Source organism: Oncorhynchus clarkii, chromosome 19 (assembly GCF_045791955.1).
Source record: "Oncorhynchus clarkii lewisi isolate Uvic-CL-2024 chromosome 19, UVic_Ocla_1.0, whole genome shotgun sequence".
Lineage (NCBI taxonomy): Eukaryota > Metazoa > Chordata > Actinopteri > Salmoniformes > Salmonidae > Oncorhynchus > Oncorhynchus clarkii.
This window is the reverse complement of record NC_092165.1, coordinates 13122715-13148656: the sequence shown is the minus strand read 5'-3', so window position 1 is coordinate 13148656 and position 25942 is coordinate 13122715. Positions and strand designations below refer to the sequence as shown.

General features: G+C 44.2%; 1 protein-coding gene across 1 annotated transcript in view; it reads left to right on the top strand.

The window, feature by feature from the left end:
* Window positions 1–25942, top strand: part of LOC139374130 (vascular endothelial growth factor C-like) — a 62168-nt gene that overhangs the window by 3151 nt on the left and 33075 nt on the right. Inside the window, exons 2-3 of the mRNA XM_071115130.1 lie at window positions 17066–17279; window positions 17577–17767. Coding sequence (XP_070971231.1) covers window positions 17066–17279; window positions 17577–17767 — 405 coding nt within the window. The remainder of the gene's footprint in view (window positions 1–17065; window positions 17280–17576; window positions 17768–25942) is intronic.

Sequence of the window (25942 nt, the reverse complement as noted above, 5' to 3'; positions counted from 1 at the left end):
AGCCCCCTTAAGTTAATACTTTGTAGCGCCACCTTTTGCTGCGATTACAGCTGTAAGTCGCTTGGGGTATGTCTCTATCAGTTTTGCACATCGAGAGACTGAATTTTTTTCCCATTCCTCCTTGCAAAACAGCTCGAGCTCAGTGAGGTTGGATGGAGAGCATTTGTGAACAGCAGTTTTCAGTTCTTTCCACAGATTCTCGATTGGATTCAGGTCTGGACTTTGACTTGGCCATTCTAACACCTGGATATGTTTATTTTTTAACCATTCCATTGTAGATTTTGCTTTATGTTTTGGATCATTGTCTTGTTGGAAGACAAATCTCCGTCCCAGTCTCAGGTCTTTTGCAGACTCCATCAGGTTTTCTTCCAGAATGGTCCTGTATTTGGCTCCATCCATCTTCCCATCAATTTTAACCATCTTCCCTGTCCCTGCTGAAGAAAAGCAGGCCCAAACCATGATGCTGCCACCACCATGTTTGACAGTGGGGATGGTGTGTTCAGTGTGATGACTTGATTACACACAGGTGGATTGTATTTATCATCATTAGTCATTTAGGTCAACATTGGATCATTCAGAGATCCTCACTGAACTTCTGGAGAGAGTTTGCTGCACTGAAAGTAAAGGGGCTGAATAATTTTGCACGCCCAATTTTTCAGTTTTTGATTTGTTAAAAAAGTTTGAAAAATCCAATAAATGTCGTTCCACTTCATGATTGTGTCCCACTTGTTGTTGATTCTTCACAAAAAAATACAGTTTTACATCTTTATGTTTGAAGCCTGAAATGTGGCAAAAGGTCGCAAAGTTCAAGGGGGCCGAATACTTTCGCAAGGCACTGTACGTCCATGAGGTCTGAATGAGAGTAGGGGGTGCTGTTAGGGATAAGAGGGGCGGCTGTAATTTGTGGTCACCTTGAGGTTTGGATCAGACCTCAACCCAACCGTAGCGTAGACCTTTGTGCATGCCGGTGGGTCTGTCCCAATAGTCTAGTCTGGATAATTGTTATGTAGCTATTTCATGTTGAAACATTTCTTGCTTTGTGACTGTTTGCTTTATTACACACACACACCTCTGTAAGGGGGGCTCTTGGTAGTGTAAGTACAGGAGGCCTGGGTGTTTGTGTTACAGTTGGTGAAGAATGCAGACAATTTTATCCAAAGCAACTTACAGTCATGTGGGCATACATGTCATGTTTGGGTGGTCCGGGTGTCGAACCCACTACCCTCGCGTTACAACACCATGCTCTACCAACTGAGCTACAAAGGGACCCCTAGCCAGTCCTCCCAGATATACTCAAGAGACTAGGTAGGGAGGGGAGTTAAGGAGTGTTTCCTGTCTTCTCCATGACAGTCAGTGTAGTATGTGAAGAGACTAGGTAGGGAGTAGGGGTTAAAGGCTGTTTCCTGTCTTCTCCATGACAGTCAGTGTAGTATTTGAAGAGACTAGTTAGGGAGTAGGGGTTAAAGGCTGTTTCCTGTCTTCTCCATGACAGTCAGTATACTATGTGAAGAGGCTGTTTCCTGTCTTCTCCATGACAGTCAGTATACTATGTGAAGAGACTAGGTAGGGATTAGGGGTTAAAGGCTGTTTCCTGTCTTCTCCATGACAGTCAGTGTAGTACGTGAAGTACTCTGTTGTTCTCGTAAGCCCAACTGTTAGATCCCAGGTGGAAGCGATTACCTCACAGCTGCTTTCCTCAGCTCGACTTTATCTCTAGGTTATCTCTGTTACACAACCCACCTGTCCCAACTCCTCGTCTTATGAGGAGTGTGTATCACACCTCTTTTCAACACTTCATCCCTTTTCACCAAGAAAGAACACAGAGACAGAGTATCAAACATGAGCTAGATGAGTTGGTGACATAAGGTTGTAGGGTTTGGATGTGGCATAGGCCGAAGGGAGAGAGGTCAAAGTTCAGCTGTCCTTTGAGTTAGGACACTGTTGCAATTACAGTCAGTATTACAAGAGAGCTGTCACTTTCATGGCCAAACTAGCCATCTCAATGTGCTTATGAAATGTCTACAATGGCAAGTATTTGAATGCCTGCCAAAATGGAGAGAAAAAAAACTTGTCAGAGATTCAGTGGAGTATATGGGAGTCCCAAGCACTGGATTACAATAAGAGGACAAAAATATTAACAAATATATACAAGACACTTTTCATTACATGATGTTGATGCTGCTTCAGACAATTGAGTTAATGCTTAGACGCCTTAATGTATACATGCCTGTACCCACCCAGGAGTACAATGCTCTCACTCTCTCCCACACAAACACGCTATTCTCTCTCTCTCTCTCTCTCTCTCTCTCTCTCTCTCTCTCTCTCTCTCTCTCTCTCTCTCTCTCTCTCTCTCTCCTCATTCCATCTGTCTCTGTCTCCTCTCTCTCTCTCTCTCTCTCTCTCTCTCTCTCTCTCTCTCTCTCTCTCTCTCTCTGTTGCTCCTCATTCCATCTGTCTGCCTCTCTCTCTTCTCTCTCTATTTCTGCCTCATTCAGTCTGTGCTACTAAAGTGCTACTAACGACCCCCTCATAAACCCAGGCCGTATAGTGAACCTTATGAACAACAAGCAGTCAATGATCCTCAGTTTAATCCTCAGTGTGTCAATATGTCTGTGACAGTAGCACAGTGGGAAGCCTTTGACTACCAGTACTGTTTGTCTGTCTGCTACTGAACCCTCCAGCTCCCTCACACAGCAGCCAGCAGGTGGTAGCTCACTACAAAACTAGAGCTGACATACCGTAAGCTAGGATCAACATCACTGTCAGAAGTATGGCTGTGTGCTAACTCTGTCTGGTTAATGTAAAGCTGAGAACAGAGAGAAGAATGTATTCCCATGGTCCTTCAGGACAACTAATGGTGCCTCTCTGACACTCTCTTGCCCTCGCCTCACCAACTTCCTGGAAACAGTGCAGTCAAGAAGAGGCCAAATGAGTTCACGGTCCTCAGAAGAAGTTTTGGATGTTTTCAAAAAACCTTTATCTGCAGTGGAGACCCTTTAGTTCAGCTCACGTGGGCTGGAAATGAACGGTAGCCGCAGTGCCAGGTGCTTAGGGTGTAGTGTGACCAAACAATGCTTAATTCCCATTGTTAAGATGATGCAACAAGTATTTCATGATTTAATAAAGGCTGAATGCATTTTCTCTTGAAGTGCCAAAGCCCCCTAAAAATATTGTGCCTAATTGGTGCAACAAAAAAACAGCAAATTGCTTTGTGTTTGATGTTTGATGTTAGCACCAGCTAGCAGTGATGTTATACAAGTCTAATTTCTTCCTAACATCGAACATCTGCCATGCTTTCATGGGGTTACTGACAAGGTCTATCACTGCTTACAGGTTTAATAATTTGCAGTGCAAACAGTAATTCACTATTCTGTCTCTTCCGCCATGTTTCCTGTACCATGTTTGACAAAGACCAGAACATCCCATAATAACCGAGGTACCGAACCGTCAAGGATCGTTCCATTCTTTTCACAATCTATTTGGATGAATGCTTTAACTAATAAACGCAAAATCTCTCCGAACACAAAAACAACAAACCCGGGCTAGAGAGTACCAGTATAAATATTGACCTTTTAGCATGTTATCACCTGCTATGATACTGCACCGCCTGTCATTTCAAAGTTCCAGTATTTATTTGTCACGTGCACAGGAGACAGCAGGTGGTAAACGGTACAGTGAAATGCTTACTTGCAAGCTACTTGCAAGCCACAACAATTCAACATCAAGGTGAGAGAAAATAATGTTAAGGAAACGATACAAGTCAGAATGAAAAAGTAAGAAAACACGTGAGAAATACAGAGAAAGTAACACAGCAATAGAAGCTATACTTGCCTAGTTAAATAAAGGTCAAATCAAATAAAACATCAAATATTTACACACTGAGTGTACAAAACATTAAGAACACCTTCCTAATATTGAGTTGCATGGACTCTACAAGGTGTCGAAAGCATTCCACATGGATGCTGGCCTATGTTGACTCCAATGCTTGCCACAGTTGTGTCGAGTTGGCTGGATGTCCTTTGGGTGGTGGACCATTCTTGGTACACACAGGAAACTGTTAAGCATGAAAAACCCAGCAGCGTTGCAGTTCTTGACACAAACCGGTGCGCCTGGCACCTACTACCGTATCCCGTTCAAAGGCACTTCAATCTTTCGTCTTGCCCATTCACCCTCTGAATGGCGCACATACACAATCCATGTCTCAATTGTCTTTAACCTGTGTCCTCCCCCACATCTACACTGATTGAAGTGGATTTAACAAGTGACATCAATAAGGGATTCACCTGGTCATGTCATGGAAACAGCAGGCGTTCTTAATTTTTATACGCTCAGTGAATTGAGCCTGTAGCTGAAACTGACAGATTTTGATGGGGATTTCTGTATTATGTTACTTAGATTGAGGGGTGTGTCAATAGACTCTTTATTATTACTTAGACATGGCAAAATAGGAAAATGAATCATAGTAAATTAAGCAAACACAGATTTTTACAATAATCACATATATTTATCACTAGCTTAACCATTTAGAGATTTTTAAAAATGCTCCTAAACACAATTTAACCAAGCGCTTTAGACTGGGTCAGTGCAGCAGGCTGAACTCTTGACGGTCCTAACATACCTACCGATCCTCGACTTCAGCGATGTCATTTACAAAATAGCCTCCATCACTCTACTCAACAAATTGGATGCAGTCTATCACAGTGCCATCCGTTTTGTCACCAAAGCCCCATATACTACCCAGCACTGCAACCTGCACGCTCTCGTTGGCTGGCCCTCGCTTCATACTCGGCTCCAAACCCACTGGCTCCAGGTCATCTACAAGTCTTTGCTAGGTAAAGCCCCACCTTATCTCAGTTCACTGGTCACCATAGCAACACCCACCCGCAGCACGCGCTCCAGCAGGTATATTTCACTGGTCACCCCCAAAGCCAATTCCTCCTTCGGCCACCTTTCCTTACTGTTCTCTGCTGCCAATGACTGGAACGAACTGCAAAAATTGCTGAAGCTGGAGACTCTTACCTTCCTTACTAACTTCAAGCACCAGCTGTCAGAGCAGCTCACAGATCAGATCATTGCACCTGTACATAGCCCATCTGTAAATAGCCCATCCAACTACCTCATCCCCATACTGTATTTATTTATTGATTTTGCTCCTTTGCACCCCAGTATCTCTACTTGTACATTCATCATCTGCACATCTACCATTCCAGTGTTTAATTGCTATATCGTAATTACCTCGCCACTATGGCCTATTTTATTGCCTTAACTCCATTATCTTACCTCGTTTGCACTCACAGTATATACTTTTTTCTAATGTATTATTGACTGTATGTTTGTTTATGCTATGTGTAACTGTGTTTGCTTTATCTTGGCCAGGTCACAGTTGTAAATGAGAACTTGTTCTCAACTAGCCTACCTGGTTAAATAAACGTGAAATATATATCTATTTTTTTTTAAATACCTAACATCTTCAGACTGAAGAGTAAAGAGTTGGATTAAACTCACAAAGGATATACAAAACTCTCAACTCCCATTTTGTGCAGTGGGGAGTTTGAATGGGGGTCAATGAGGTTAGAATGCATCGTGAACAGGCTCAGCTCAGGCTACTTGTTGGTAGCAGACATTGTATAAAGCGGTACTCCTGAGCTCTTCAGGTGTTAACATTTAACCTGTTTCTCATTGTTATGCTGATCCTGCCTCTCAACAACCGGTCTTTTCTGACTAGGAAAATGAAAGCAGATTAAATGGAAAGTGAAAGATGCCCAGTTAGTTTTTCTGTGGTGATTAGATAATCAGATCCAACTCTCTGTAGTCAGAAATGTGTACTAGACATTGTCATGGTCCTTGAATTTAAGACATTTTACTATGATAACAAGTTCGTGTTTGAGAATATCTTCAGGGACTCAATATTACATATAATTCAGCACTTCAAAGCTGGACAAATGGGACCAATTTCATATGGGAGACGAATTCTAACAGAATCACAACAGCTAAGATGAGAGACCACGCTAGTGTACAGAGACCACACTAGTCTACAGAGACCACGCTAGTCTACAGAGACCACGCTAGTGTACAGAGACCACGCTAGTGTACAGAGACCACGCTAGTCTACAGAGACCCACCTAGTCTACAGAGACCACACTAGCCTAAAGAGACCATGCTAGTCTACAGAGACCACACTAGCCTAAAGAGACCATGCTAGTCTACAGAGACCACGCTAGTGTACAGAGACCACGCTAGTCTACAGAGACCCACCTAGTCTACAGAGACCACACTAGCCTAAAGAGACCATATCTAGTCTACAGAGACCAACCTAGTCTACAGAGACCCACCTAGTCTACAGAGACCACACTAGCCTAAAGAGAACATGCTAGTCTACAGAGACCCACCTAGTCTACAGAGACCACACTAGCCTAAAGAGACCATTCTAGTCTACAGAGACCCACCTAGTCTACAGAGACCCACCGAGTCTACAGAGAAGACACTAGCCTAAAGAGACCATGCTAGTCTACAGAGACCCACCTAGTCTACAGAGACCACACTAGCCTAAAGAGACCATGCTAGTCTACAGAGACCCACCTAGTCTACAGAGACCACACTAGCCTAAAGAGACCATGCTAGTCTACAGAGACCATGCTAGTCTACAGTAACCCACCTAGTCTACAGAGACCACACTAGCCTAAAGAGACCATGCTAGTCTACAGAGACCATGCTAGTCTACAGAGACCCACCTAGTCTACAGAGACCACACTAACCTACAGAGACCATGCTAGTCTACAGAGACCGCGATAGTCTACAGAGACCAAACTAGTCTACAGAGACCACACTAGCCTACAGAGACCATGCTAGTCTACAGAGACTGCGATAGTCTACAGAGACCCACCTAGTCTACAGAGACCACACTAGCCTAAAGAGACCATGCTAGTCTACAGAGACCCACCTAGTCTACAGAGACCACACTAGCCTAAAGAGACCATGCTAGTCTACAGAGACCCACCTAGTCTACAGAGACAACACTAACCTACAGAGACCATGCTAGTCTACAGAGACCGCGATAGTCTACAGAGATCTCACTAGTCTACAGAGACCACACTAGCCTACAGAGACCATGCTAGTCTACAGAGACCGTGATAGTCTACAGAGACCCCGTAGTCTACAGGGACCACACTAGTCTACAGAATCCATGCTAGTCTACAGAGACCGCATAGTCTACAGAGACCCACCTAGTCTACAGAGACCACACTGGCCTACAGAGACCATGCTAGTCTACAGAGACCGCGATAGACTACAGAGACCTCACTAGTCTACAGAGACCACACTAGCCTACAGAGACCATGCTAGTCTACAGAGACCGCGATAGTCTACAGAGACCCCATAGTCTACAGGGACCACACTAGTCTACAGAAACCATGCTAGTCTACAGAGACCGCGATAGTCTACAGAGACCCACCTAGTCTACAGAGACCACACTAGCCTACAGAGACCATGCTAGTCTACAGAGATCGCGATAGTCTACAGAGACCCCCATAGTCTACAGGGACCACACTAGTCTACAGAAATCATGCTAGTCTACAGAGACTGCGATAGTCTACAGAGACCCACCTAGTCTACAGAGACCACACTAGCCTACAGAGACCATGCTAGTCTACAGAGACCGCGATAGTCTACAGAGACCACGCTAGTCTACAGAGACCACACTAGCCTACAGAGACCCAGCTAGTCTACAGAGACCGCAATAGTCTACAGAGACCACGCTAGTCTACAGAGACCACGCTAGTCTACAAAGACCACAACAGTCCTGAAAGACAACAACAGCAGGTGAATAGAAATCTGCCTTTCATAACTGCACCAGTTTTCAGTCCGTCTCTTTTCTTCTCTTCCCTGTTCAGCCTGTTCTGTTCACATATGGAAGTACATCTAATCCACTACATGTGTTTTGTTTAACCACTTCTAAAACAGTAGCGTAGAAGAGCATCAATCAGCTTAAGTTTAATTAGAAAAGAGAGAGCCTAGAGAGGGAAGAAGAATGAGATGTGGAGGAGATGTGGACTTTAACCTCCCAGCCTCTCCTCCTAAACTCTTGGCCTCTCTGCGTTGACTTTGTGCACGCGCCTTTAAATGCAGCCCTACGGAAACGAGGTGATTGGCGGTTTTATTCATACCGCCAACATAAGGACTTGCCATTTGGAAGTGCACAAAGGTGGTAGAGGTGCAGAGAGAGGAAAAATCCCCCATTCATTCTTAGCCTGGTTTCCTTTAAGCTCTGACAGGTTTAAAGAAAGGGGTCATTTAAAATGTTCTGGACCTCAGACAGAGGCACGGAGCAGACAGAGGGAAAAGCTTTACTGGTCGACTGGAGAAGACCCAGGGTCATATTAGATAGCATTTCTTGATTGTGGCAATATTACTTTCAGAATGGAATTCAACCAATAATTTCTCTGTCTACTGCCTTATAACCTAAGCCTGTCATGGTACATGCGACATACAAAGTCCTCCATAGTGATAGTTTTAGTGGGTACGCCGATTTGATTGACTTTCGTTACAAGTTTCACAATTGACTGTTCTGTTTGACTAATCTCTATTGTTCTGTTTGTCATACCCCTCAGAAAGCAAAGGGTCCTCACAAGCTTCCCTGTTTGTCATGGGTACATGTTTAGGGGCCCCAGTAACTCTGAATGTACTGACACCATGACTAAACAAGAGGGCTAGCTAGGTGGTCTCCTCATCGGGAGTAGCAGAGTGTGCATGTAGACTGTCTGGAAACTGGTTTGGAGACAACGGGTTAGCTTAGCGGTCTTTGATTAACTGAGAACTCACTGAGGCAAGACGTTTGTTTAGAAGAGGAGTGTGAGCTGCATGACTGGTCTGAAGACACGCCACAGTGACACACACACACATACTCACAGATGCCCGCACACACCCACACACACACACGGCTCTGCGCTCCTAAGTCAGCTTACACCACGACTGCCAGCGTGCAACCGCAGCACTCCAGCGCTAAAACAACAAGTCACGACGTAATGCTCGATGCCAAAAACCGCAAAAAGCAATGAGCTCTGGCTCCCTCTGCACTGTATCAGTTTAGCACTTCCAACTGCTCTGTGAAAACAATTGCAATTAGAGATCTGTGAGTGCAGTTCAAATTTTCACACACTTCTCTCTTGACAATACATGAAATTCAAGTTATTCAAGTGTATCTCAAGGATTTGCACATACAGAGCCTGCCCTGTCAAGAGAAACCAACAAGTTAACTATCAGGCTCCTACAAGGACAATTAGCATAGGACAGCATGTAAGATAGACGTTTTCTCCTGTCCTATGCTTTGAGGTTTTCCCTCATCCATTATGTTGGAAAGAATCAGCATGCATTGGTAGACCAGTGGGAGGGGTCATGGCTTGAAGCTTTTGTCAAATGTACATCAAAAGTTGTTTTATGTGCATTTTAGCTAACCCAGTGGAGGCTAGCTAACCCAGTGGAGGCTAGCTAACCCAGTGGAGGCTAGCTAACCCAGTGGAGGCTAGCTAACCCAGTGGAGGCTGGAGGCTGATGTGTGGGGATGTAAAGTCAACCAGGCATAACACCCTGGAAGGGGAGCTCAGAAGGTGGGCTATGCTACATCAGGCTCTAGTTCCCGGTGGTCCTATAGAGCCAGATAAATAGGCTGAGCTGATTGCTTCACTGCACCACAGAAACCCTAAAGCAAGCAGCCATTCACAGATAAACATGTCTAATCCCACTAAAACACATCCCACATGTCCTTCAAGCTGTCAGATATCTGCGAAACGAATCTGCAAAGTCAAAGTGGAAGGGTGACAAAATGGAAGGCAGTTGAGGATTACAAGATCAGTGTTCGAAATCCCTTTTCCTCCAAGTTCTTCTGCAAAGCTGATTGTATCTTGGCAATTATTCAATAAAAGTTTATTGGGGTTTTCAAAGATAATCCTATACTATGTACATTAACACTGACTATGATATTTTATTTGCTCAGACTTTGCACAGTGCCAGTTTTACATCTAATGGCTATAGCAGCTCTAGCCCAAGAAGGAATAAGCCATTCCCCCAAGGAAGAAGGCAAGTGGGGGAGAGAGTGTGGAAGAAGGAGGGTGGAATGATGCTGGCCTTTGGATGAGCTGTTGCGTGATGTACATGAGGAATTGTTGGAGTCTTCCTACCTACTGGGAAACATCCCAATCACACCAGGCTGCGTCCCAAATGGCACCCTGTCACCTATGTAGTGAGGATTTCTGGTCAAAAGTAGTGCACTAAAAAGGGAGTAGGGTGCCATTTGAGAAGCAGACCAGGAAATGATTAGTGATGAATAGCATTATTCAAATGAAACCTGCGGTCTGTCTGGGTTCTGGTCTGCTGAGCGGTCCCTACATGATGATTTGTATCTCAGTTCATTTCGGGTCCATATCAGTAGAATAGGACAGATATCCCTGATATTGGCTTACCCTGCACACCAGATGGATGGCGGCATGGCGGTGCATGAGCCCTCTCTTCCCTTACAACTCCTTCTATCTATATTGTGGTGGGAGTCTGCTCAGACATCCAGAGCTGGTGTTTGTGCTGTGTAGCTAGGTCAGTGGAGTCTGGTGTTTGTCCTGTGTTACTGTAGCTAAGTCTGTGGAGTCTGGTGTTTGTCCTGTCTTACTGTAGCTAGGTCAGTGGAGTCTGGTGTTTGTCCTGTCTTACTGTAGCTAGGTCAGTGTAGTCTGGTGTTGGTCCTGTCTTACTGTAGCTAGGTCAGTGGAGTCTGGTGTTTGTCCTGTGTTACTGTAGCTAGGTCAGTGGAGTCTGGTGTTTGTCCTGTCTTACTGTAGCTAGGTCAGTGTAGTCTGGTGTTGGTCCTGTCTTACTGTAGCTAGGTCAGTGGAGTCTGGTGTTTGTCCTGTCTTACTGTAGCTAGGTCAGTGTAGTCTGGTGTTTGTCCTGTCTTACTGTAGCTAGGTCAGTGTAGTCTGGTGTTGGTCCTGTCTTACTGTAGCTAGGTCAGTGGAGTCTGGTGTTTGTCCTGTCTTACTGTAGCTAGGTCAGTGTAGTCTGGTGTTTGTCCTGTCTTACTTTAGCTAGGTCAGTGGAGTCTGATGTTTGTCCTGTCTTACTGTAGCTAGGTCAGTGGAGTCTGGTGTTTGTCCTGTCTTACTGTAGCTAGGTCAGTGTAGTCTGGTGTTTGTCCTGTCTTACTGTAGCTAGGTCAGTGGAGTCTGGTGTTTGTCCTGTCTTACTGTAGCTAGGTCAGTGGAGTCTGGTGTTTGTCCTGTCTTACTGTAGCTAGGTCAGTGGAGTCTGGTGTTTGTCCTGTCTTACTGTAGCTAGGTCAGTGTAGTCTGGTGTTTGTCCTGTCTTACTGTAGCTAGGTTAGTGGAGTCTGGTGTTTGTCCTGTCTTACTGTAGCTAGGTCAGTGGAGTCTGGTGTTTGTCCTGTGTTACTGTAGCTAGGTCAGTGTAGTCTGGTGTTTGTCATGTCTTACTGTAGCTAGGTCAGTGGAGTCTGGTGTTTGTCCTGTCTTACTGTAGCTAGGTTAGCTCCCCCAGTGCAGTGCTCTCTTAACCTGTCCTGTCTTACTTTAGCTAGGTCAGTGGAGTCTGGTGTTTGTCCTGTCTTTCTGTAGCTAGATTAGCTCCCCCAGTGCAGTGCTCTCTAAACCTGTTCTGTTTTACTGTAGCTAGATTAGCTCCCCCAGTGCAGTACTCTCTGAACCTGTCCTGTCGTACTGTAGCTAAGTCAGCTCCCCAGTGCAGTGCTCTCCAAACCTGTCCTGTCTTACTCTAGCTGCATCCGGAGTCGTCTAAATGTAGATATATGAATATGCTCCTGGCAAGGTCTGTTTCTCCAGTACAGTGTTCTCTAAGCCTGTCCTAGCTAGGCCTGTTCTAGTTCCATTACTTCCTGTTCGCTGTCTCTAAGCCTGGTCCTGAGGGTCTAATAAATATGGATGAAAGTAATGGCTGCAACAGATGCTACACGTGTAATTCCTGTGTTTGTGCATGTAGCTAGTAGTGGGATCAGACTATGGAGAAAATCCTACTTTAGCAGCCTTCTGTTCCACCTTGCCTTTGGCTACATGCCATTCCATAAACTCTTATCCCCATTTCAAAGTTATGGTTCCTTCTCATGTACAGACCGTGGATGATATGCAGACATCAGAGATATTACGGTTCGTCATGGATCTGTTTTGGTTTGAATATTTAGTGGTTTCACATCTGTGGCTATAACATAATGTCGTCAGATCAAACTTCAGATGACTGAATGTTGGATCTGACTTGACCAAAAGAGGATATGCCTTGGTTTTAAAGGATCTGTTTAGTGAGTTCTGTCCTGATGTACAACAGCGAATACAATTCTGTGTTTGATTTCAAATCAATTGAAGCAGATTTGGGAAGTGTTGAATGACATAAACAGAATATGTTACTATCACAAGTTAAGGACAGGAATAGTTTGAGGTTTTCCTGTCATTCCGTTGACATCAAATACATAATTTGTTGAGTAACTCTCAGACCTATTACCTATTGGCCACTGTTACAGCGTTTTTCCAAACCATGATGCTTGTTTGTTCTTAAGGGAACCAGTTTCAATCGGTTATTTTGTTTTCAATATGACTCATATGATTAGATTATGCGGTTTGTACATATTAGGACATCTTTAATTCACTATTTATGCAATATCGATGAGTAAATGTCTGACTTTGGCAGGATTTTGACTGTTTTTATTGATTATGACATCACTTTTGGGAATGGAAAATTCTTGTCAGGCACTAAATGTCACTCTAACGCAGAACATGACATCAGGCTCCGTCTTTAGGCAGTGTCAAACAGATACAAATGGACGATACAGTATCATATACTCCCCATGGCAATACATGCATGGTAATATATTTGAAGAGGTAGATTCTAGTTGAATCCTGGCAACACGGATTAAATCCCTGGCCCTGCAGGAGAACGGAAGAGAGGAATTCCAGGCTCAGATTGGGAAGATCGTTTTGGGCTGGTGGATCCTAGAGCATCCGGGATTCCGGTGAACCAGAGGATGGGGGGGGGGGGGGGGGGGGGGTCCAGCCCAGGCTCTGGACAGTCCAGTCCAGCTCAGGCTGTGGTTTATACCTGTCATCATAGGAAATACCTAGAGCCGTACTGTACAGGATAGGATGTAGCAGCCTTCCAGTAACTCAGTACTGAGCCCATCACTTCGGCCACAAGTTTTTCCTGTTCGTTACAGAAAGTAACTCCCATGCATATGATTCCATCTTGACATCGTTTATTGTCCGTTTTCCCTGACTAGGGGAATCTCACAGCCCTGGTTGTAATCTATACAACCAGGGACTGGATTTGTTCCTGGTCAGATCACATGGTCAGGGAAACCTCCTGGCCCTAGCCACTCCCTCCTAATGGTGTCAAGTGAACAGTTGAAAGTCAGCTCAATTTACAATATTGTTTTTAGGCAAGGGTGAGCATGTTTGCTTGGTAATGGGAACCACACACGCTGATGATTAAACCACACTGGCATGTTATTATTGTCATAGTGGTCAGGAGGATTTCCTGTGCCTGCTTGTAGTGTGGCAATAATGTTCCATGACCATATCACTCAGTCATACATTCGCCTTCCTGTGCCTGTGGCAGTGCATTCCACTAACAGCAGAGATTCGTTCAAAATGGCACCCTATTCCCTATATAGTGCACTACTTTACTGCACTATGAAGGGTATACTGTGCCATTTTGGATGAAGACCAGGACTGACAAAAAGTGAACTTTGGCTGAGGTTTTATGTGTTACATTTTGAACATTCTTTTATCCGGACTGTATGTCTGTCCGCGCGGTCATTCATATCCTGTGACTTCAAACTTTCACCGCATGAACCCTAGTCAAAAGTGGTCAACGTACGTGTCATCAGTGGGATTGCTTGGCAGAGTTCTGAACTGCATGGAACAAATGAAAGTGGTGTGTTTTGTGGTGGACGTGATTCATTTGAACCTTTTTACTGCAGTTGGCTAAATCGGGGTCACACAGAGTGTTTCTTGAAACAACTCGATTTTGAAACAAAGGGATACACCTCACACACGTGGTTATGGACTTCAAAAAAAATAAGACACCTGTACCATGTCGGAAATAGAGTTGAAATGTACAACATTTTTAGTTTGCATCCCGATATGACATTACATTACATCCCAATATCATTTGACTGCAGGAAAGGGCTACCTATCAAATGTTCTGCTTGCCTACTGTACTATACTGTCAAGTGTCTACTGCCTGATGGATGCATTCCACTGTGGATCCTTATTGTGTGTTTCCATATTGGTCTTCTGTACTCTGTGCTCCCATGTCAATAGTAAAACAACAATGGGTTCTATTTCTAGTTAAACGGAATGTTTAGTTGGAGATACGTTTGTTCGTTGTTTGCCTTTGTCTCTTAAATTTGATTTAAGACGTCAGACATTTCTGTTCCCTAGTGAAAGAACGTGAGGGTGGACCAAGGTGTGAATAAGCTTACACACACACATGCACACACACACACACACACACACACACACACACACACACACACACACACACACACACACACACACACACACACACACACACACACACACACACACACACACACACACACACAGTGTCTATTGTTTCTGGTAGGAAACAGACCACTGCGTGTTATCTCTAGAATCATTGACAACTAACACATGAAAGGAGTCTAATACAATTGTCTTGTTCAGGGTTTCTCTGGTGTTTGAGTTTCCTGAATAAATAAAGGGGAAAATGCCCGCTTACTACAAGGAATTGAATTCTACCTCTTCACCTGATACTTTGCAAGAAAGCAGTGCTCGGGAGAGAGAGGTTGCATGTCCAGAGGACCAGAGTTGAATACCACCGCTGTACAGGCAGTACACTGTAGATTCCAATATATAAACGACTCCAAGGTTCCTCTGTAACCTGACAGAAAGGTCAAGCTCTTTTTTCTCTCTGTTTCTGGATTATGTCAACCAGAGTGGAGCTGAGGTCGTATTGTCAATGAACTATTGGCGACACAGGAGTAAAAGATAGAACCGCTGTTCCATCCAGTTATTTTCTATGCCTTGTTTATTAAGTCATGACATCTGATGTTCAAGCAAAAGGCTTGTCAAACAAGCAACAAGCGTTCCCTGAACTGAATAATACAATCAGTATGTTTCCAATCTGTCAATTGTCATGCAAACTGCAAAGCACTTCCCCTTTCAGTTCAATCATCTTCCTCATCGTTTGGGCGAAATGTTTGCAAACAGCTCGTGGCTCATCTTTGAAGACCAGATGAACTAGACATATCAACATATTATTAAATAACCTTCTCTGGAAACAACTCAACTAGGGAAAACATAATGGTTCATGTCTTTGTTGAATTTGCCAATCCTGTCAAACGTGTTTTAAAACACTAAACATACCACAAACTTTAAGGCAAACATATGAGTCATGTATTTATTATCATGTTCTCCAAGACAAGCAGTTAAGGGATGTGTCCTCTGTAAATTAGAGTCAAGAACCTTACATATCCATCTGTAAACATGGTGGTCAGCACAGAATAAGATGTCATGTCTATTTAATAATCCCAGCCCGGTCTCGGATAATAAACTTTTCTGAATTACCCAGATAGAGTCTGTCCGATTAAAAAAACAACAACAAAAAACATTTATCGGACCTTTTTTTCTTACTTTCGCTTTTTGACACCTTGAAGGGAGACGAATGTGAGGGAGGGAGGTTCTCTCTTTCTTTCTCTCTCTTTTTTGGTTGTCATCGGGGGTGATCAGTCATGACTCATGGGGTTAACTGGGCATGTTTCCTGGAACGTTCCAGACAGCAGTATCCCTTTTCATCGGCGACTCCTGTACACTCTGTTAGACGGTGCTCGTGTTTTCACACTTTGCAAACCCGTATCCCCCAAGGAGTGGCGGTGTGTAGGGAGGGAAGCAGCCCGTCAATTGTTTGGTCGGTGAGGGGCGACCGGGTGCTGAAGGTGTCCTAGACGATTCTGATACAGATGTCTTCCAGGGGTTGGTTGTACTGTTGAAGGAGAACAGGTCATTAGCTATAGTAGCGCCTCCCTACCCGTTCAGACAATATTGGCCTGCCTCTCCACTGTGTAGACACCCTGAAGGCGTAACCAATACGTGTTGGTGTATTTTAATAAAGTCTTAGCCCGTACGTTAAAGGCTTTTTATCGTTCACTCCGCACTTATTTGTAGTTATAATTATTTAAAAAAAAATCTCATTTCAATACTGGTCTGTGGTTGATAAAACTGCTACAGGTAGGCGCAATACAAAGGGATTCTCAACATTAAATGAGAATTATGTTTTGGAATGAATCGTAAAACTAACACAGTCAGTAGGTTGAGCTGATTCATGGCAGGTCATTGGAGACCAACAAGTACATGAGCCTACTAAGGGCTGGTTTGCAGTCTGTGAATCAATGAGTGACTGATTGCTCAAAGACCGTAGCCTAGCAGTTAAGAGCGTTGGACCAGTAACTGAAACTTCGCTGGTTCAAATCCCTAAGCCAATTAGGTAAATATCTGCCAACAAGGTACTTAACCCTAATTGCTTCTGTAAGTCACTCTGGATAAGACTATGTTAAAATGCATATCCCTGTCAAGACAGGAAATGCTTTACCAATGCAATTGAAATGGCTTCGAACCAATGAAAAAGACTCAATGTGGCTAAACAAGCATTTATTACACTTACTAGGGAGTTAGTGGCATGTCTATGTCCGTGAGCCAAAACCATCACATTGAGATTCCTTTCTAAACACTCTTCCTCCTCCTAACAAATAACAACATTGAGATTCCTTTCTAAACACTCTTCCTCCTCCTAACAAATAACAATAAGATCTAAGTCAATTCATCAGATCATGGTATTGTCTCTGACTGAGTTGACTCTGGTAAACACAGTTCCTCGTGAACCCTGTCTGTATCGTTCACCACACTATTGTGGGAGGTCTCCTCAAACCAAACAACCTTCATGTCTTCTCCCCAGTCCTTAATGTGTGATAACGGTACCAGTACATCAGTCCTTATAGGGTCTCTCTGTTCTTCCCATCCAGGAGCCGTCGGAGCCAGACCTTGAGCAGCAGCTGCGCTCCGTGGCCAGTGTTGAGGAACTGATGAGGATAGTGTACCCTAACTACTACAGCGTGCTCAGTTGCCGGTCGAAGCGGGGCGCACGCTTCCCCCTGAGAGGGGAACACACAGCCACGGAAACGCGGTCGAGCGGCGAACTGCCGGCGTTCGCTTCCTTGAACCCTGACACACTGAAAAGTAAGTGTCTGTTTTCAGGAGATGCTTTTTCTGTCACTGTTTGGCCTGTCTAGGTTTGTTTGTTGTTGACCAACTGACCTTGTAGCCTAGTAACATTTGACTATAACAAACAATTAGATCAGTGCTTAGTTTAGCAAACAAATTAATATCACCTAAAAAAGAAAATACATTTGATTGGCCACTTACCTTGACTGACGTCAATACAGGAAGTGCAATACAATACATGGTTTGTCGAATGATGATGTAATTTTAATGCTCTGGTCTTCCTGTCTGATTCTCTCAACGTGCATCCAACAGGTATTGTGTCAGAGTGGAAAAAGACCCAGTGCATGCCACGAGAAGTTTGTTTAGATGTGGGGAAAGAGTTTGGGGCGGCTACAAACACCTTCTATAAACCACCCTGCGTGTCTGTCTACAGATGTGGGGGCTGCTGCAACAGCGAGGCGCTGCAGTGTATGAACATCAGCACCTCCTACATCAGCAAGACGGTGAGTTACACACTGGGGACCGCAAGGGAGAGGGGGGGCTGTGGTGTGTGTGTGTGTGTGCGAGTGTGTGCGCGAGTGTGCGTGTGTGTGTTGGCTATGTTGGAGTGGGGTTCTTAAACAGAACCGGTACTCAACTTCAGTCCTCACAGGCCGCAGTATCTTGATTGACCACAGATCACTCACAGATCATCATTTTACTAGTTGAATGGCAAGACTTGAAAACCGTTAGACACACAGGCCCCTGAGGACTGGAGTTGGATTAAAGCCTTGCTTCATATGATTTAGAAACGGTTTAGTTGATTTGCATGAAAATGCCAAAACAATGCATTGTTTTTACAGAGTATGATCTGTAGAAATCCAAATGACTTATTGAAGGTACTCTGATGTGCTTATAGCTTCTTTAAAGCCTACGCATAGTTTCTACTAGACTGAGGGGAGTGAGGGGTTCATTCTCAGTGTCCCACCTTGAATCAGGGGGTAAACGGCAGTCTTCTGCGAGGTTGTGTGTGTGTGTTGGAGTTATTAGCGGCTAGGCCTCTTTTAATTGTCCACTTATTTTGGGTGGGCTGATCCCAGCCTGGCTGTTCTGAGTCTGTGTGATTTAAAGCATGACACGCTCACAGTCAGGGGTTAGAGTCCTTCTGGTCAAGGCCTTAGCATTGCAACTGTTGTTAGACTGCTAATGTTTCTATGGAGACTTACCACAGCCTCTGTAGGTGTAGCTCAATGACCTAATTGACTTAATCCTGGTCACCCCTGGTCACCTAAGGGCTTTTCCTATAATCTTTACTGCCCTAACACATTTTTTTGGACCATTAAGAAATTAGATTCTCTATTTTAAGGGATCAGAAAAAAATACGTAATAGTTGTACAATTGTTTTCGTGCAATTCAACAGTGCAATGTTTTTCATGACGAGTGAACTAGACTCATAGGGCTTAGGATGTGATATGTTGTGTGGGGGGGGGGGGTCTGTGTGGTACAGTAAATGTGTTTGCATCAGAGAATAAGCATGCGTCAACATTCAAAGAGACACTGGGGGAGCATAGATGTTAGATTAGGACTCGTCTGTACAATTCAGTTGGGCGCTGGCGTGCCCTGATCTATGCAGATAAAACATACATGTATGTTTTCCATCCAAAGTGGTCAGATTTAAGCAAAGGGTTCTATATTTCTATATAGCTCTCATTAGCAAGACACAGGGCACCAATAATGAAATTGAAACCTGCAGTTCAATAACACAGCTAAGTAATGTAGCCTACATGTTTTTGGTAACGTAACTACTTGTTCAACATTGCCGGTTGGATACATACCAAGCGTGATTGGATTCAGATTGAAAATTGAAGCATGCATTTTCCATGCTATTTTGCGAATACAGATTTAATTGATTTCAAGCCCAACTACAGCTCCCATGACTCTTTGATAGGCTTACTTGGAGACTCATAGCTAAACCACTGACTCATGGTACTACTGGGTATCCCCAGAGAAAGACTAGATTGTTGTGTCTACTCCCCCTGACATTTTTTTCACCTTTATTTAACCAGGTAGGCTAGTTGAGAACAAGTTCTCATTTTTAACTGCGACTTGGCCAAGATAAAGCGTAGCAATTCGACACATACAACAACACAGAGTTACACATGGAATAAACAAAACATACAGTCAATAATACAGTAGAACAAAAGAAAACAAAAAGTCTATATACAGTGAGTGCAAACGAGGTAAGTTAAGGAAATAAATAGGCCATGGTGGCGAAGTAATTACAATATAGCAATTAAACACTGGAATGGTAGATCGGCAGAAGATGAATGTGCAGGTAGAGATACTGGGGTGCAAAGGAGCATAATAAATAAATAAATACCAGTATGGGAATGAGGTAGGTAGATAGATGGGCTGTTTACAGATAGGCTATGTACAGGTGCAGTGATCTGTAAACTGCTCTGACAGCTGGTGCTTAAAGCTGGTGAGGGAGATGTGAGTCTCCAGCTTCAGAGATTTTTACAATTTGTTCCAGTCATGGGCAGCAGAGAACTGGAAGGAAAGACGACCAAAGGAGGAATTGGCTTTGGGGGTGACCAGTGAGATATACCTGCTGGAGCGCGTGCTACGAGTGGGTGCTGCTATGGTGACCAGTGAGCTGAGATACGGCGGGGCTTTACCTAGCAGAGACTTGTAGATGACCTGTAGCCAGTGGGTTTTGCAACGCGTATGAAGCGAGGGCCAACCAACGAGAGCGTACAGGTCGCAATGGTGGGTAGTGTATGGGGCTTTGGTGACAAAACGGATGGCACTGTGATAGACTGCATCCAGTTTGTTGAGTAGAGTGTTGGAGGCTATTTTATAGATGACATCACCGAAGTCGAGGATCGTTAGGATGGTCAGTTTTACGAGGGTATGTTTGGCAGCATGAGTGAAGGATGCTTTGTTGCGATATAGGAAGCCGATTCTAGATTTAATTTTGGATTGGAGATGCTTAATGTGAGTCTGGAAGGAGAGTTTACAGTCTAACCAGACACCCAGGTATTTGTAGTTGTCCACGTATTCTAAGTCAGAGCCGTCCAGAGTAGTGATGGTGGACGGGCGAGCAGATGCGGGCAGCGATCGATTGAAAAGCATGCATTTAGTTTTACTTGCGTTTAAGAGCAGTTGGAGGCCACGGAAGGAGAGTTGTATGGCATTGAAGCTCGTCTGGAGGTTAGTTAACACAGTGTCCAAGGAGGGGCCAGAAGTATACAGAATGGTGTCGTCTGCGTAGAGGTGGATCAGAGAATCACCAGCAGCAAGAGCAACATCATTGATGTATACAGAAAAGAGAGTCGGCCCGAGAATTGAACCCTGTGGCACACCCATAGAGACTGTCAGAGGTCCAGACAACAGGCCCTCCGATTTGACACACTGAACTCTATCAGAGAAGTATTTGGTAAACCAGGCGAGGCAATCATTTGAGAAACCAAGGCTGTTGAGTCTGCCAATAAGAATGTTGTGATTGACAGAGTCGAAAGCCTTGGCCAGGTCGATGAATACGGCTGCACAGTAATGTCTCTTATCGATGGCGGTTATGATGTCGTTTAGAACCTTGAGCGTGGCTGAGGTGCACCCATGACCAGCTCTGAAACCAGATTGCATAGCGGAGAAGGTATGGTGGGATTCAAAATGGTCAGTAATCTGTTTGATAACTTGGCTTTCGAAAACCTTAGAAAGACAGGGTAGGATAGATATAGGTCTGTAGCAGTTTGGGTCTAGAGTGTCACCCCCTTTGAAGAGGGGGATGACCGCGGCAGCTTTCCAATCTTTGGGAATCTCAGACGATACGAAAGAGAGGTTGAACAGGCTAGTAATAGGGGTTGCAACAATTTCGGCAGATCATTTTAGAAAGAGAGGGTACAGATTGTCTAGCCCGGCTGATTTGTAGGGGTCCAGATTTTAGAGCTCTTTCAGAACATCAGCTATCTGGATTTGGGTAAAGGAGAAATGGTGGGGGCTTTGGCGGGTTGCTGTGGAGGGTGCCGGGCAGTTGACCGGGGTAGGGGTAGACATGTGGAAAGCATGGCCAGTCGTAGAGAAATGCTTATTGAAATTCTCAATTATAGTGGATTTATCTGTGGTGACAGTGTTTCCTATCTTCAGTGCAGTGGGCAGCTGGGAGGAGGTGCTCTTATTCTCCATGGACTTTACAGTGTCCCAGAACGTTCTTGAGTTAGTACTACAGGATGCAAATTTCTGTTTGAAAAAGCTTGCCTTAGCTTTTCTAACTGTCTGTGCATATTTGTTCCTAACTTCCCTGAAAAGTTTAATATCACGGGGGCTATTCGATGCTAATGCAGAACGCCAAAGGATGTTTTTGTGCTGGTCAAGGGCAGACAGGTCTGGCGTGAACTAAGGACTATATCTATTCATAGTTCTACATTTTTTGAGAGGGGCGTGCTTATTTAAGATGGTGAGGAAGGCACTTTTAAAGAATAGCCAGGCATCATCTACTGACGGGATGAGGTCAATGCCATTCCAGGATACCCCGGCCAGGTCGATTAGAAAGGCCTGCTCGCAGAAGTGTTTCAGGGAGCGTTTGACAGTGATGAGTTGTAGTCGTTTGGTCGCAGACCCATTACGGATGCAGGCAATGAGGCAATGATCGCTGAGATGTTGATTGAAAACAGCAGAGGTGTATTTGGAGGGTGAATTAGTTAGGATGACATCTATGAGAGTGCCCGTGTTTACTGATTTGGGGTTGTACCTGGTAGGTTCATAATATAATTTGTGTGAGATTGAGGGCATCACGCTTAGTTTGTAGGATGGCCGGGGTGTTAAGCATGTCCCAGTTCAGGTCACCTAGTAGCACGAGCTCAGAAGATAGATGGGGGGCAATCAGTTCACATATAGTATCGAGGGCACAGCTGGGGGCAGAGGGAGATCTATAGCAAGCGGCAACAGTGAGAAACTTGTTTCTGCAAAGGTGAATTTTTAGAAGTAGAAACTCAAATTGTTTGGGTACAGACTTAGCCTGCAGAGTTCTGTATTACTTTCTATCTTTGCAGTAGATTGCAACACCGCCCCCTTTGGCAGTTCTATCTTGGCGGCAAACGTTATAGTTAGCAATGGAGATTTCAGGGTTTTTGGTGGTTTTCCTAAGCCAGGATTCAGACACGGCTAAGACATCTGGGTTGGCAGAGTGTGCTAAAGCAGTGAGTAAAACAAACTTAGGGAGTAGGCTTCTAATGTTAACATGCATGAAACCAAGGCTTTTATGTTTACAGAAGTCAACAAATGAGAGCACCTGGGGGGTGGGAGTGGAGCTAGGCACTGCAGGACCTGGATTAACCTCCACATCACCAGAGGAACAGAGGAGAAGTAGGATAAGGGTAAAGACTATACGAACTGGCCGTCTAGCACGTTCAGAACATAGAGTAAAAGGAGCAGGTTTCTGGGCACGATAGCATAGATTCAAGGCATAGTGTACATACAGTGCCTTGCGAAAGTATTCGGCCCCCTTGAACTTTGCGACCTTTTGCCACATTTCAGGCTTCAAACATAAAGATATAAAACTGTATATTTTTTGTGAAGAATCAACAACAAGTGGGACACAATCATGAAGTGGAACGACATTTATTGGATATTTCAAACTTTTTTAACAAATTAAAAATTGAAAAATTGGGCGTGCAAAATTATTCAGCCCCCTTAAGTTAATACTTTGTAGCGCCACCTTTTGCTGCGATTACAGCTGTAAGTCGCTTGGGGTATGTCTCTATCAGTTTTGCACATCGAGAGACTGAAATTTTTTCCCATTCCTCCTTGCAAAACAGCTCGAGCTCAGTGAGGTTGGATGGAGAGCATTTGTGAACAGCAGTTTTCAGTTCTTTCCACAGATTCTCGATTGGATTCAGGTCTGGACTTTGACTTGGCCATTCTAACACCTGGATATGTTTATTTTTTAACCATTCCATTGTAGATTTTGCTTTATGTTTTGGATCATTGTCTTGTTGGAAGACAAATCTCCGTCCCAGTCTCAGGTCTTTTGCAGACTCCATCAGGTTTTCTTCCAGAATGGTCCTGTATTTGGCTCCATCCATCTTCCCATCAATTTTAACCATCTTCCCTGTCCCTGCTGAAGAAAAGCAGGCCCAAACCATGATGCTGCCACCACCATGTTTGACAGTGGGGATGGTGTGTTCAGGGTGATGAGCTGTGTTGCTTTTACGCCAAACATAACGTTTTGCATTGTTGCCAAAAAGTTCAATTTTGTTTTCATCTGACCAGAGCACCTTCTTCCACATGTTTGGTGTGTCTCCCAGGTGGCTTGTGGCAAACTTTAAACGACACTTTTTATGGATATCTTTAAGAAATGGCTTTCTTCTTGCCACTCTTCCATAAAGGCCAGATTTGTGCAATATACGACTGATTGTTGTCCTATGGACAGAGTCTCACACCTCAGCTGTAGATCTCTGCAGTTCATCCAGAGTGATCATGGGCCTCTTGGCTGCATCTCTGATCAGTCTTCTCTTTTGTATGAGCTGAAAGTTTAGAGGGATGGCCAGGTCTTGGTAGAGTTGCAGTGGTCTGATACTCCTTCAATTTCAATATTATCGCTTGCACAGTGCTCCTTGGGATGTTTAAAGCTTGGGAAATCTTTTTGTATCCAAATCCGGCTTTAAACTTCTTCACAACAGTATCTCGGACCTGCCTGGTGTGTTCCTTGTTCTTCATGATGCTCTCTGCGCTTTTAACGGACCTCTGAGACTATCACAGTGCAGGTGCATTTATACGGAGACTTGATTACACACAGGTGGATTGTATTTATCATCATTAGTCATTTAGGTCAATATTGGATCATTCAGAGATCCTCACTGAACTTCTGGAGAGAGTTTGCTGCACTGAAAGTAAAGGGGCTGAATAATTTTGCACGCCCAATTTTTCAGTTTTTGATTTGTTAAAAAAGTTTGAAATATCCAATAAATGTCGTTCCACTTTATGATTGTGTCCCACTTGTTGTTGATTCTTCACAAAAAAATACAGTTTTATATCTTTATGTTTGAAGCCTGAAATGTGGCAAAAGTTCGCAAAGTTCAAGGGGACCGAATACTTTCGCAAGGCACTGTACAAAGGTAGGATGTGAGTACATTGGAGGTAAACCTAGGCATTGAGTAATGAAGAGAGAGATATAGTCTCTAGAGATGTTTAAACCAGGTGATGTCATCGCATATGTAGGAGGTGGAACAACATGGTTGGTTATTAAGGCATATTGAGCAGGGCTAGAGGCTCTACAGTGAAATAAGATAGTAATCACTAACCAGGACAGCAATGGACAAGGCATATTGATATTAGAGAGAGGCATGTGTAGCCAAGTGAACATATGGGTCCAGTGAGTGGTTGGGCTGGCTGGGGACACTGCGATTCAGACAGTTAGCAGGCTAAACAAGCTAGCAGCTAGTAGACCAGGGCAAGCTAGCAGTTAGCAGGCCGGGTTAGCAAGCAAGCAGTTAGCATGGGCTAGCAGTTAGTAGACCAGGGCAAGCTAGCAGTTAGCAGACCGGGTTAGCAAGCAAGCAGTTAGCAAGGGCTAGCAGTTAGCAGACCAGTTGTTCGAACTGGCGAGAGCTTTCCGAGCTGAAAGTTAGCTGATGACCGCTGGCAATGGTTTGCTGATAGCTGGTAGGTAGCTGGCTAGCTTCAGTTGAGGGATTCCTGATCCTTAAAGTAAATATAAATACTTTTGGAAAAAAAAGCAGATCCACGCCACATTGGGTGAGGCGGGTTGCAGGAGAGTATTTAGATGATGGGGTTTAGCAAAATATTTTAAAGGATATGCGACGGATATGTAAAACGATATATACAAGGGACACGACAGGACAAAGACGTCTGACTGCTACGCCATCTTGGATATGTCTTCACCCACAACCTTTGGATTACTTGTCAGTCTGTAGCCAGGCAGGCTGGTCTGTGGCCAGGCAGGTTGGTCTGTGGTCAGACAGGTTGGTCTGTAGGCCTACTGTTTGGTTTACACTAACAGAACTAATGGCCAATCAAAAGTCTCTCCAGTTACCTCTTATCTGGCTTTATGCCCACCTGATCCCAGACAATGTGCAGGCTCAGTGGATTGTAAATGACTCAACGAACTCATGTGTTTGACAGGGCTGCCAGTCAGACAGATTGACTCGCTGAATAGTTAGGATGTACTTAATTAGTAAACAGTTTACCCGACTTTTGCTTTATTTCTGTATTATTTCTTACATTGTTAGCCCAGAAAATCTCAAGCATTATTACATACAGCTGGGAAGAACTATTTCATATAAAAGCGACGTCAACTTACCAACATTACGACCAGGAATACGACTTTCCCGAAGCGGATCCTTTGTTCAGACCTCCACCCTGGACGTGGGATCTTATCCCAGAGGCCGACCCAAAACAACACGGTCGCTGCAGGAGAGGCAGACAGAGTGGCCTACTGGTCAGACTTAGAAGGCGAGCACACCATACACCGCTTCCGAGCATATTACTCGCCAATGTCCAATCTCTGGACAACAAGGTGGACGAAATTAGGGCACGAGTTGCCTTCCAGAAAGACATCAGAGATTGTAACAGAAACAAACAACTCTCTAGTAAGAAGAAGGGTGGGGTGTATGCCTTATGACTCACGGTGCAATCATAACAACATACAGGTCCTTAAGTGATTTTGTTCACTTGACCTA